This window comes from Drosophila hydei, unplaced genomic scaffold (genome assembly GCF_003285905.1).
Source record: "Drosophila hydei strain 15085-1641.00,03,60 unplaced genomic scaffold, DhydRS2 tig00000383-arrow-arrow-pilon, whole genome shotgun sequence".
NCBI classification, from domain to species: Eukaryota; Metazoa; Arthropoda; class Insecta; order Diptera; family Drosophilidae; genus Drosophila; species Drosophila hydei.
Window position 1 is genome coordinate 235,676 of NW_022045721.1, and position 13,706 is coordinate 249,381.

Sequence of the window (13,706 nt, forward strand, 5' to 3'; positions counted from 1 at the left end):
GACTTTTTGCACTGTCGTATTCGCGATCGATTCCTGCTCAGGCGCCAGTTAAAATAAAAGATCTTGAGTTTTATTTTTATATGTGATCAGGTTGATCCCAGATTTAAGACTACTTTATTCTTAAGACGACTGTACCCCAGCTGGCTAAAATCTGAGTTGATTGTGGCAGCGCCGCTGATGACTCTCGCGACATTGTCTGCATTCGGCGACAGGTTGCTGAATTACGGTAGTTTCGCGCTATGGTAGTGGCTCTTGATCGCACAGAGATTTGAGCGACAAATTTGTTGTTAGGAATTGCAATTTGCTGAATTGCGGTAGTTTCGCGCTATTGTAGCGGTTCTTGTTTGGAAATGCAGACTGCAGAATTGAAGTATTTTTGGGCTATTGTAGCAGTTCTTGAACGCACCGAGAATTGTGGAACAACTTTGTTGTTAACTTACACGCATTTGAATGTATGTGTACACGTATAGATAAAATTCGTGTGCTTGTCGTTGCTTGACATGTGCTTTGCAAATTGGCCAAACGCTTTGTTTAATAACTTCTGTTTTACCTAATGGATTTAAATGACATTTTTAGTATATGATCGACATATTCGATTGGAGTACTTGCCAGCTTAAAAAATATGTAAACTTTTTCATATGTTGGCCTTATTTTAAACTGAACTTAAGTGTCAAGGATTTGGCAAAATTTGGAGCCGATATCCAAAATATAACATTATAACAAAATTAAAATTGTATATACAAAATTTGGAGGCGCTAGCTCTCCTACGCTAGCCGTACGAAATATATTTTAATAATTGCATACGCGGACCTATAAAAATGTTACATACATATTAACAAAACCAATATACTCTGATTTCCCATTTTCAATGGGATCAGAGTGTAAAAATATAACTGAATTAAAGAAATATGTTACCTTATGTTCAAGATTGAATTTAAAGGGTCAAGAAGTAGCGTATTTCTTAATTTTGACTGAACGATATTCATTTCACTTTTTCAGTGTTCAATATCTTTGTTAGATCATGTAAAGATAAAAGAAACATGTCAGAAGATGCTAATGCAAAATAAGCTTAATATATTTGGTAATTTCATTCCAATAATCAATTGTAGCATTTAAAGCTTCCCATTTAACTTATTCACCTATTCAATTCTTCAATTTTGGAATTTGACAATTTTAAGTTGTACTGGTCTTGGTTGACCACAAGCATTAAATATTTTGAAATATCTTGCAGTTGATGGGTTTGATTTCAGATGATGAAGTTACGTAGATTGTTAAAAGCTATCGTGAAAAGATACAAAATTGAGATTTTGGCAGTAGTGTTGTTAAAAATACAAACCTAATTCAATATAGGTATAATTCCCGCTAACGCAATTTCTTGTTCTGCTTTTGTACAACACCAGAGCTAGCGGAAAAAAAGCCAAATTCGCAGCAGTATTCAGAGCGAACAATATGCGTATTCTCGATTAAGAGATATCGATAATTACGTGAAAACAATTAAAACGTAAAAAGTAAGTTTAACAAAACCATAAGATAATCAACAAATGTTACGCAACCGATTGCTCCCACATTTGCAGCCAAGTCGCGCTAAGAGTAAAAATGCCTCTTACACAAATACAACGAGGCAAAGCACCATTCTAGGTAAACTCTTTGGCATCCGAGTGGCAGGCACAAAGAAACGCTGGTATCCAAGACATGATGCCAACACCAACTGCAGTAACTGCTACCAACCGCCAAATGTGATATTTCAGGCTTCGCAGTTTGGCAAATTCAAATCGTCCGGCTCAAAGAACAATACAAGACGAATGTCAGTGCTGAACAAACTGTTCATGACACATATCACCGATCTGCTGGCCACAGGGCAGACAGCAGAATCCATACTGGGACTCGGGCTACAGGTGTCACGGGTGAAAATCTCCGCGGATTTCACCTGTATCAATGTCTATTGGCTGGGTGGCGATATCTCGCTGGAAGCGGAGCTGCAGAGCCTCAGCGGCCAGCTCCGCCACGAGCTCTCTCAGCTGCGACTCATGGGTGAGGTGCCGCGTATTAAATTTGTGCATGACAAAACGAGCAACAATATCAACAATGTCGAGGAGGTTCTGCGCACATTAAACCTGAACAAACCAACTGAGGATCAGGATCATGATCAGGATAACGACAAGCACGAGAAGCAGCAGCTGCAGCCTAACTTTGATGTTGCCCAGACAATGCGTCAGGAGTTCTATGGCAACACTGCACCACCGTCACCGTCAGGAGAGCTGACTGAGATGCGACACGATGTATTCGGCCTGAATCATCACCTCATCATGCACAGGATTCTCGTTAAGATGCGCATATCAAAAAGAGCTTGGGAGCAGCATCAACAGATCGATCAACAGCAGTCAATCCCGGAACTGGCACGCATGCAACGTAAACTGGACGAGGTTGAAGCCCAGGATCTCACATCTAAAAGTAACCAGTTCCATTCGTTCTTGGCCAAACGTCGGGAGCGCAAACAGACGCCACCACGCAAGAAGACCCAATGGGAGCTGGAGGATTGGCCAAAAGAAACGCCCACGGGCGAAAATGAACTGCAGACGCTCACGCCAGATCCGTGTATAAGATACACCCAGGAAGATTATATCCTCGAGGACCACAAAGACTATAGAAACTCCTAGACCTTATGTTAACGTTGTTGCATACTGTTTTTCTTTTTACTGCTTGAACTCTTTCCCTGTATTTGTTTTTTTACAAGATTCGTTCAAAATCTTGGAGACATTGCAAAATTTGGATTTCCTGTAGTTTTAGAAATGGGGAGTATAGCAAAAGCGGGAATTAATAAATTGAGACTAGTCCAAAAAAAATTTGATATATTTGGATTTGTAATTATCAATTAATATATCAATACTACAACTTGATATATTGCATTGCTTTCCAATATTTTATGATAAATTAATTGTTGAATAACATTTGATTTAAATTCAGTGTTCTAATGAAATTTGTTGTTCCTAATAATGACATTGTGCATGTATATGTTTGCCAAAAGCACAAGTCTTTAGTGCTTCAAATACTTTTGTGCGAATTCGAGGGAAGAGGAGCAGGAATCCAAAATATACAAAATCTGTGTATTCATTACTGCATTCATTCATTACTCTGAATGTTTCCATCTTTGATAGTTTTGTGTGGGAATAACTAGTGCTTATGGACTGAAACAGCAAAAGAGGACATTTCGCTCGAACGCATTACGCTTATGGTTATCGTGTTTATATCGCGTTGGAGAATACGGATGGTTTTTTGTAGATATGTCGTTAGTCGCTAAGTAAAAAAATTGATAGTATTAATGTGTCAATTAGTCATTTTCGTTTTTTGATATTTATATATAATCGTGTCTAGAACTATTTATTGCATATGCTCTTTACGTTACAAATATATCAAACTGGAGCCTAAATGCTATGCTCAAACAACCTAGATTCACAAAATGGCTGACGTTACAGTTACAAGTAATATCTAGTACATATTAAAAATATTTGATTAGCAATATGTTATGGAGGGCGACGCCTGCGTCATTATATTCCCGTTCATTTGCAGATTTTGGACAACGTTTGCTTTAGTTTGTGCTCATCTGCTCCAATGACTCGGCCTACTTTTCGATTGTTCTTGATGAACACAAATGTTGGCATGCTGCGAACTTTGTAAGTTTCCACCAAATCTTCAAATCTGTCCACATTTATTTTAATTACTTCCACTTTACTAGCGTATTGACGCGCGAGTGCTTTAACCACTTTGTCAATGTCCTTGCACGGGGCGCACCATGTGGCATAAAAGTCCAGAACAATCACCTTATGTTCGGCCGCCTCGAAGCGTTTGTGAAACTCACTCATATTGCGGATGGCGGTCATTTTCTGAAGAGAAAACAAAATGGCAGCAAACGACAGTAAAAAAAGAGAACAAAAAGTCGACTTGATCGGATGACTCGAGCTCAGAGACTACATAAAATACAGCTATTCATATAATCTTGATTCAACAGCAGATAAGTCTCCACCAGCATGTTAGGAATCCAACGGTACTTATCCAGAATTTGAGCGTTGCCACCTGCCACTACTACTGCCACTAGGTATATGAATTTTCCATAAGCAACATAACCATTTTTGAGCAACTCAGTAAGACGCATTTTTATCTATCTGAAATTCTACATGGTAAATAGCTTTATTCAGTACATACAATATCTATTTCTTATGCACCTACGAGGAAAGATATTAAACCATGTGCCTACACATTTCAATATGCCGGAACATCGTCTTTAAACCAATATAAAAAACTGTAAACAAAGATTCAATAATTCCACAAGCCAGATTCTACAGTACCAACAAATGCGCGTAGAGATCACAGCAAGTTTTATTAAAAAAAAATACATATTCCGTTTGGGAACAAAAAGGTACATATTTAAGTTGGTAAAAAAAAACAATACATTATATATGTTCGTATATAAAGCGTAAACACGGCAGATTTTTATTTCATAGAAATAATGTTTTAACTTTTGTTCTTTTCTATATTTGTTGTTGGGTGGTATTAACAATTTTAAGCAATATATGCTACTCTGTATAGCACACGTTGTTACTGCTGCCCAGGAGTCCTGCAAGAAAAATACGTATTATTAGAATTGGATAAAACATTTCATTGACAGCTAAAGGAACCATTGGGGAATTGGAGCAAACAAATCAGTAAAACTTGTATAGCATCAGCGATTGTGTTCAGTCGAAAGATGGTGTAAGTTTGGTTCATCACAAATTGTCATATCATACCCCTTCATAGGTTATTTCCATCTCATATTGCATATTAGACGTACCTTAAATGTCGCTGTTGTAAATGGTTTTTACACAGTATATACGAATGGTTGAGAAGTTAGTTTATTCGAAGAGAGCGAAGCCCATGTCGTCATCTTCAGACTCAGAATCTTCTTTCTTCTCCTCCTTTTTGGCTTCCTTCTTGTCGCTACCGGCAGCAGCCGCGGGGGCACCAGCTGTAGGTGTAGCAGCAGCTGCACCGCCACCACCAACAGGCATCGACGAGAGCTTCTCACGACCCTCCTTGATCAAATCGTCGATGCTCTTGCCCTTAAGCTCCTTGATCACACGGGTCAGACGCTCAGCGTCGGCTTCAATGCCCACCGAGCTGAGGATCTTCTCCAGATCAGCATTGGCGGGGCTATCTTGTCCACCGAGGACAGCCAACAGATATGCAGCCACGTAACGCATGCTACAAATATAAATATACATAAGTACGTTAAATAAAACATTTGAACATTATACAAATATCTTCATATAATCTGCTTGTATAATTGGCATCGCTTGATATTTGAATTTATTTCGTTTCACAAAAGATTTGAGTAAGGTTTTCAAATTACTTGCGACATCACTTACTTTAAGTCTTTAGTTTTTGACACGAAACGCGAAATGCACAGAAAAACACAACTTTCGCCTTAGAGACCTTTAAACGAAAAGAACTCATTGTCGATTTGACATAAGAAAGTCACTTCCGCTTGCCAACATTGACAGTTGGTAGCGAATGCAACCCTGTGGCTGGAAGTAGATGACGTTTTAGTCCCAGAGCTGCAAATAATATTCGCGGCTGTAAATGAGAACCTGTTACTTTACATAAATATGTTATGCGAAGAGATCCATTCCGATAACATCAAAATCTTGTCATCGATATTCAGAAGTAGAGCCAAAGCCGGACGAGGCGGACGTGTGAAGCTCGGTGCGCGAAATTTATACTTTTAACTGTGCGTTGACGCCTAGTGTGTGTGTTAAGGTTTTATTTTCTTTAATTGGCTTTCGTCGCTGCGGACGCTTCCAATTTGATTCAATGGCCTTTGCTAAGAAAGGGAAAGATAAATAGTGTATGTTCGCTACAAATGTGCGAGAGCCCTCAACAGTGGAACAGCCACGGAAGCCGTTATAAAATCACAACTGTAAAAAAAAAATAAAATTCTCTTAGACAATTGTCGCATGTTCACGCTCAAATGAATAAAGCAATCAAATGAACAATATATGTCGTACCTGAACATCTGGATTGATCATTACAATAAATACAAATACTAATAAGCGGAACATTTAAATCTAATCAAGAAAATATCCTATAAGAAGCAAGAACGAGACTACACAAGCATGAGCATAAGCACCGCATGTTAATCTGAACTAAACTCTTTCGCAAGCGAACAACAAAAAAGAAACAGGAAAACCCTACCACGCTTCATTCGCCTCGTTGCACTTGTTTCGTTATATACATAACTGAATACTCCCGAAACCATCTGTGTGTACCGTACTTTGTGGCGACAGCAGTAGAGTAAAAGCAGCAGCACCACCACTTCTCAGTCCCAACACAGCAAACAGACAAAATTGAAAGCAGCGCAGTCGCTTTCAAACGTAAGCGTTGACGTTGTTCGCTCTTCGTCTGGTGCGAGCGAGCGTTTTTATCTCTCTGTATGGTAGTGCCTATGCGTAGCTGTATGTGTGCGCGAACATAAGGTGTGGTGTGTATACAAAATCGATTGAACCAACGCCGCAGTCGCCAACGTCGACATCGCAGCGGGCGTTGCGCGATTTTCAACGCATTTTTCTCGAGTGGAGTTTTCAATTGTGGATTGTTATTTTTTTTTTTTTTTTTTTTTTTTTTTTTTTTTTTTCAATATTAAGTCTGATAAAGTGAGTGCGTTGGTTTTTTTTTTGTTTTTGTTGCGTGGTTGTATGAGAAAAATAAATTGTTTTCAATAATGGATAAATCCACAACAACGAACACGGCAAATGCAAAAGCCGCAACGGACACCAGTGTTAAAAATGAGGCAACCGCAACAAACGAGGCTGGGCGTGGTAGTACTGGCAACAGCAGCAGCAGCAGCAGCAGCATCAACGAAGCTAACAATAGCAGCAGCAGCATCTACAGCAAGAGTAACAACAACAAGCGCAACAACAACAGCAACAACAATGGCAGGCAACGGTTTTCTCAGACTGCGGCCATGGCAGCCGCAATGGCAACAACAAGTACGTTGCTAGGCAGCAGCAACAGTTCCACAACAGTTGCCAACAGAACTGGAATGAACACGGGAACTGGAACGGGAACGGTAACTGGCAACAATATGATGATTAACCTCAATATTAGCACGACAACCGGCGGCAACTTCGGTGTCAACGTCGACCCGCACATTAGTGTCGAGAGCTTGAAGAAGATTATAGCCAAGAAACTGAAAGTGGCCAAGGATCGCATTTGTTTGCTGCATCGCGAAAAGTGAGTATTGCACACATATATGTCCATATACATATACAGTTAGGTCTTTATTTTGTAATGCTTAACATTAATTATTTAGGAGAATTAAGTTTTTTGTAGCATAAAAAGTTGCTCTGCTGATTTTCATATTTGTCTTCCCCGTTCTTTCTCTCCCTTCCCTTTCCATCTCTCTCACTCTCTTTTCCCTCTTTCTCTCTCGCTCTCTTCCGTTTATTCTCTTGTCATCAAGTTGAGTGTGCACGTGCCCCATAAAGTGGTAGCGGGGCTATAAACATTATATGTGCCCCTTACGATTATATATATAAGTATTTACAGACATACCATGTTGGTGTATGTCTTTACATATTTTTTCGTAAGACTATTTAGTTTTTCTCTCGTTTTATGTTAACATTTGGCCTGTGTGCGTGTACTACGCTATGAGACCATTGGTTTGCTTTGTTGCGAGGTATTCTGTGCCAGTGTGTGCTGATTTAGGAGAGAGAGCTCTTTTTAATGTGATCTGCTTTTGTTTTGTTATTACGATAAGCTCTGAAGCCAAAGACTTTGTGCTGCACAGCTAGTTAAAAAGAGAAAACCAAAGATAGACATAGAGCGAGAGGAATTCTGTTAATAGTTTTTCACGTGGAAAACAGGTAGTCCCGTATATATGTGAGGAAACAAAAATCAATTAAAGACTAAATTTAATATTTTGTTTTTATTTCTTCTTTGCTTTTTTATTTAAATAAATGAGTTCAAAGTCTAAAGTAAAGCGCATCCGACGTTGGTGCTGCAACTAGTTGCATTTAGTGTTACCAATTTGGCTATTTTGAAGAACGCCGGGAAAATTGTGAAGTAGCGAAGTGGTGAAATAGTTGACGACAAATAAAGCTATATTGAATCATTAATGTATTATTTCGAATAAAGCTACTGCTAAAATCTGAAACTTGTATGTTTGCTAAACGATTGCTTTGGAGTCATACTTTCCCATCACAAGCAAGGTATTTCACAATATTTTCAATTCTGTCACGTAAAATGCCAAAATGCTTCAACTTCTCAAATTATAGAAGTGTTAAGTTTATAACAGGCAATATCTTATATAAGGATTTTTATGGTTTTCTAGAAACGGCAGGCATTAAACGTACTATGCTATAAGGTTCATTTGCTTTGTGTCTTTTAGTCAAAACTAAGAAATACTTTACTTTTCGGCACTTTAAATTCAATCTTTCACATAAATGTATTTTAAGAATGATCAGTTTTATATGGATATTGATTGACCACGGTAAAAAAAATGTTGAAAAGTACGTAAAATGCATAAAAACCAGTTTTTTAATTCTTATAATAATATAAGAAATACTCTTCAAATCAAAACAGCTTTTTGTGTTCGAGTTTCAAAATTGTTGTTTAGCTTTATCCACTTCTTGATCTAGCTTGTTACAGTCCTGAAGAGTTGGCAACACTGGTTTCATTACAGCTGCAGCGCGTCGGCAGCGTTGCCGACGCAACAAACAAATTGAACGGTTGTAGCAAACCAAACGAGCAATAAAGAAATCAAGAAAGATGAGTGAAAAATGAAAATAAAAAATTGAACATTTGGCTTGCCTTTTGAGGTCTCTTTGCTAGCGAACTTCAAGCCATGCGTTCACTCTCTCTCTCTATTTAACTTTCATAACTCTCTCATATGCGCTCTTCGTATGCAGAGCGGCTTTTGCTATATGTTAAACAACACTGCATTCTCATGGGCAGGGTAAATACATTTAAAGGGTTTCCATAAAACAACATCAAAAGTGAATAGGGGTGAATAGCGTATTAAAGTGAATGCAGTTCATATTGTGAATCGTAGCACTTTTGTTTGTTTCTTCTTATTTTTGTACGCACTGCTTGAACAACTGTACTTCTGGCAGGGAAAGATTTGTAGTTGGTGAATTGGGTGAGAAAATTTTTTGTTTTTTATACCCTGAGCACATTGTAAATGGAAGTTTGGGGTATTATGGTAAGGTGAAAATGTATGTAACTGCAGAATATGGAGTAACAAACTTGAAGTATATTTATTTTTGATTAAGACGACGAACTGAGCGTCAAATAATATGACCCATTTATATATATCATATACAAATGGGTCAAACAAAATTCTATGTATATATATATATATATAAATGGGTCATAATGGGTATAAAGTGTATATATTAATAGGTCATATTATTTGACGCTCAGTTCGTCGTCTTAATCAAAAATAAATATACTTCAAGGTTGTTACTCCATATTCTGCAGTTACATACATTTTCACCTTACCATAATACCCCAAACTTCCATTTACAATGTGCTCAGGGTATAAAAAACAAAAAATTGATTTATACTAAATATGTCAATGATCTTTAAATTGTTGCTCAGTTGCAAATACAGCTAATATGTGAATGATGTATTTTGAATAAATTGCCGCATATTGAATAGAATTATAAATCATATGCGAAGCACATATTTTCTTTTAGTCGAAAATACTGTTAGATATGTACTTACAGGAGTAACTGTGTGTGTTTTTTAAATCTATACATAAATAAAAATGGAGGTCGGACATGGTTCAGAGTACTCGCTAGTCTTTTTCCTCGACCACAGCTTTCATAGTTGTTTTTCTGATGTTGCTGTGGTATTAACTTTGTTGCCTGCCCCTGGCAGTGCTCGCCTTTCACTTTATGAAATGCTACAAAATGTAAAATAAAAAGCTCAACTGATAAGAAGTTGGATGTTGTTGATTTTTTCAGTTGAAGCATCTGTTAGTTTTCCGCTTTCCGATTCAACGCTTCTTTTATACATATGTATGTATATACATACCAACAATATATGTCCACAAGCACACGGCCTGCTTACTGCGTAGCTTATATTACTACGTATTAAACGTTTTCTTTTAGATGGACTTTATTTATTAAATTTCTTAAGCGTTACTAAGATGTAGATGTGGGTTTTTGCCGAAACAGAAGCCTTTTATATATACATTTGAAATCCAACATATTCATAATCTGTGCTACACTTAATAAATGGCATCAAATTGCCTATTCTGGTCGATAAGAAAATGGGATGAGATATTAAACAAATTACAAACTCGTCGTGGATATGGTATACATAAATATAGAATCAAATGGTTGAAAAGCGCCAAGCGTATGTATTTCTCTGTACATCTATACGCATACATTACATTGTTTTGTGTATTTATGAAACTCCTAGAAAGGCACTCCTAAGTTTAATTTTTTTTTTTTTTTTTTTTTTTTTTTTTTTGATATTGCAGCAGAAGCTGTGCTCCTCTCAGTTCTTGGGTGCAATCAAATTTGTTGTTGTCTGTGTATGCGCTTATCGGCGTCGCCGCCATCGCAAATACTGCCGTCTCCGCTGCCTCCCCTTGTGCCGCCGTTGGGCACCGAGCCGGGCTCTTTGTTTGCTAAAAGTTCTACGACCACCCAAATGTCACATGTTTTTTAACTCGCAGAAGCCATAAAACCGAACACTCTTTTCGCATTGGTGTATGTGTGTGGTCCGCACCACCAGCACACCAGTAGAATCAACACCACCCCAGGTGTAAAGCCTTTTGTTGGAAAAGCTTCCTACGAACCATTCAGCGCATGTCGTGTGTAGAGAAGAGTGTGTGCTTCATAAGACTAAAAATTCCATTTTAGTGTAGTGAGCCTGTAGGCTATGGCTTACCAATCAATCAATCAATCACTCATCACGCCTTGCTCAAATATATCAAAGGTTGTATATTATAAATTATATTATAAAACCCGATCAAACCATAATGATTAACTCTTCAAGCCCTTAAGTTATGCTTCACTGCTCAATCCGTCAATCATGTAGTTATGTAGATAATAATTAGGAATACTTATAGATTTCTTGCAAATGTTTTTATACTCTTACAGTTTAGAGGAGCACCTTCAAGCAATCAATAAATTATGTTATTTGATTACGGGTAAAAATAACTTCGTTAAGTCGCATATTTTTCCAATCTATATATTCATTTTAAAGCGCAGAATTTAACAAGTAAAAAAGCTGTTGTCGGAGTGCCTGACTAGGAGATACCCTGATCCCAGTCCTATCTGCGTTTTTTAATATGTTCCATAGTTTGTATCGAATATAAAAAAAAATAAAATAAAGACTGACAATACGACAGCAAGATTCGAACCCACATTGTCTATGCAACGCCGGGCATCAACTCTATCAACACCGCCACTTCATAATTAAAATATAAATTAAGAACAAAAAAAGGTTCTCCACCAACACCGCCAATGCACTGCTTATGCAAAGATAATACAGTTGATAATTCAAGCACAATTCAATTCTTCGAATAGAAAAGAATACATGCATTTGAAAGTATATGTACACACGCATAGGAAAAATGCGTGCGCTTTGCGCTGCTTGGCTTGGAGTTGGTATCCAAAATCCAGCAAAAATCAAAATTGCATAAAATATACATAAAACTAAATACAAAACTGCGTTTTGATCATGTTTTTAATTGATAACATTAAAACAGGAATATTTATCGAATATTTGAAACAATCTTGATATGCGCGTGCTATACACGGACCTACAAAAAGTCTCTAGCTCATATAGATGCTGAGATCGATGCCACGCCTCCTTCTGTCTGGCCGAAAATATAAAAATCATTTTCAAATAGTTTTTAAAGTGCCATAATAGCTCACTAAAAAGAAACAACTCACAAATGCATGTATATAGATATATTAGTTTTTTGGTTTTTTTTTAGTAACACGCGTTTTGTATGTATATATATACATACATGTGCCTCCGTGGCTGTATTCTTCAGATTATTGCGCATATCACTTTGATGACAACGCCGCGATCCCTGTCCTGCTTTGGTGTTAATGTTTGCTGCCGTACGTTGACGTTGACAACGTCGCACAGTAGGGCCTCTGCCGGCAAAACGTGACAGAAACCAAAATTTTGATATAAACAAATGGCCAATCAAAGAGATCCCATAATGACGGTAAGGGGTAAATATAAGCTGTCACAGTTAAATAAATTGGTAAAATATTCGTAGCCTGTAACTCGATTGGATTAAATTCGTTTATTCTCAGATATATGCTGAACTCTGTATCCTCTATCGGCTATATACAAATGCCTGCTTGTTTTTTAAGTACTATATCCAAAAAAAAAAAAAACATCGCAATAAAAACTCACATAAAGCCATAAAAAAAATATAATTTTTTTTATATATTTCTATCGCAGCTTCTTAATAAATAAGCAAATGTAATCTATACACCCAATGTTTGACCATGTTTCACGTTGGACAAAAAACTCTGAAGCATAGTGCATAGTGCATAGATTATTTTTTAAGCCATTTGTTTTTTAAACTGAAATTATCTTGCTGCTGCAAAAGCTATGATTTGTGCAACGAATATTGAGCAAAGGCGGCACCACTGTGCGTCTGTGATCGCGACGTCTATGACATAAGCTTTAGCTTAGCCACATGTGACTGGCAGCGTGTTGATTCTATGTATATGTACATGTAAAGAGAGAGAAAGAGAGCGACAGTGAAAGAGAGCATGGGCAAAGTGCAACATTGTATAGTTTAATTTGTTGTGCTTTCTCTGTTCGTCTTTTATGTTTTTGTGTCGAATTATTTTTTTTTTTATTTGTTTGAGCATCAATTTAAAACGAGAAAAACAAAAATATTTAACTGCAAAGTCGGCGTCACGGTCAAGCAGCGCAGCGCAGCGCAGCGCAACGCAACGCTATCGTCATCTACTAAGCGTCGCGTGTTTTTTTTTTTCGTTTGAATGTTGAGTTTCAGTTCACAGTGTTGACTTTCATGCTTTGCTTTGGTCGTGTGTGTTGAATTCCTTTGTGGCCTGTGTTGAGTTTGCCGCGTATTAATTTTTTCTTCTATTCTTGTTGTTTATTGTTTTGGGGCTTGGCCATGCTTAGGCCCTGGTCTTAATTCCTATTTCCCGCTCTTCTCTGCTCCCTCTTCCACTTCCTCAGCCGTCTAATTTTTAGTTTTGCAGTGAGATAGTTCTTTCTGCTTTTGCTTACAGTTCACAGTAGTAACACGTTGTATTTATTTAATTATACATATGCACACACGCTTACATTTAGAAACGTATCGATGTGCGAAATAATAAAATCTCATCATCAACAAGTAGAAAATTAAAATGCTCTATTATATTATATTATTTAAAATATATTTTATAAATATCAATACTAAGTGCATTGTTATACGTGACGATTATTGTAATTGCGAAGATGTCTTAAAAATAAAATGAAACAAACGGTAAAAATAATATAATATAATAAAAATGTTAAAAATTGTGTACCAATATAAATATGTCATTATAATCTTAGAATGTGAATTTGAAATAAATTTATAAAAAACAACAGGTAAAACCGAAACTAAACAAAAAACAACAGTTTTACATGATTTGTTGCTTTTACTGTGCAATTTTAAATTGTTTTTGATTAGGGCA

General features: G+C 37.1%; 4 protein-coding genes and 1 non-coding gene across 5 annotated transcripts in view; 2 read left to right on the forward strand and 3 right to left on the reverse strand.

Moving 5' to 3' along the window:
* The first annotated feature begins 1,476 nt into the window (after window positions 1–1,476).
* LOC111595985 lies at window positions 1,477–2,710 on the forward strand. The gene has a single exon (XM_023309972.2). It carries the CDS (start codon window positions 1,542–1,544, stop codon window positions 2,655–2,657), a length of 1,116 nt encoding a protein of 371 aa, XP_023165740.2. The 5' UTR covers window positions 1,477–1,541; the 3' UTR covers window positions 2,658–2,710.
* Window positions 2,711–2,967: 257 nt separating this feature from the next.
* Window positions 2,968–4,095, reverse strand: LOC111595987 (thioredoxin-1-like). Its single transcript, XM_023309974.2, has one exon. It carries the CDS (start codon window positions 3,876–3,878, stop codon window positions 3,558–3,560), a length of 321 nt encoding a protein of 106 aa, XP_023165742.1. The 5' UTR covers window positions 3,879–4,095; the 3' UTR covers window positions 2,968–3,557.
* A 358-nt stretch (window positions 4,096–4,453) lies between these two features.
* LOC111595986 (60S acidic ribosomal protein P2) lies at window positions 4,454–5,498 on the reverse strand. Its single transcript, XM_023309973.1, has 3 exons — window positions 5,400–5,498; window positions 4,826–5,235; window positions 4,454–4,612 (listed from the first exon to the last, which is right to left on the reverse strand). The coding sequence occupies exon 2, from the start codon at window positions 5,232–5,234 to the stop codon at window positions 4,887–4,889; it is 348 nt and encodes a 115-aa protein (XP_023165741.1). The 5' UTR covers window position 5,235; window positions 5,400–5,498; the 3' UTR covers window positions 4,454–4,612; window positions 4,826–4,886.
* On the reverse strand, window positions 4,692–4,769 carry LOC111595988. The gene has a single exon (XR_002751229.1). It is a non-coding gene; the product is annotated as a small nucleolar RNA Me28S-Am982 (small nucleolar RNA).
* A 1,186-nt stretch (window positions 5,499–6,684) lies between the features above and the next one.
* LOC111595984 (midnolin homolog) overlaps window positions 6,685–13,706 on the forward strand; it is a 33,352-nt gene continuing 26,330 nt past the window's right edge. Inside the window, exon 1 of the mRNA XM_023309970.2 lies at window positions 6,685–7,263. Coding sequence (XP_023165738.2) covers window positions 6,752–7,263 — 512 coding nt within the window. The 5' untranslated portion in view covers window positions 6,685–6,751. The remainder of the gene's footprint in view (window positions 7,264–13,706) is intronic.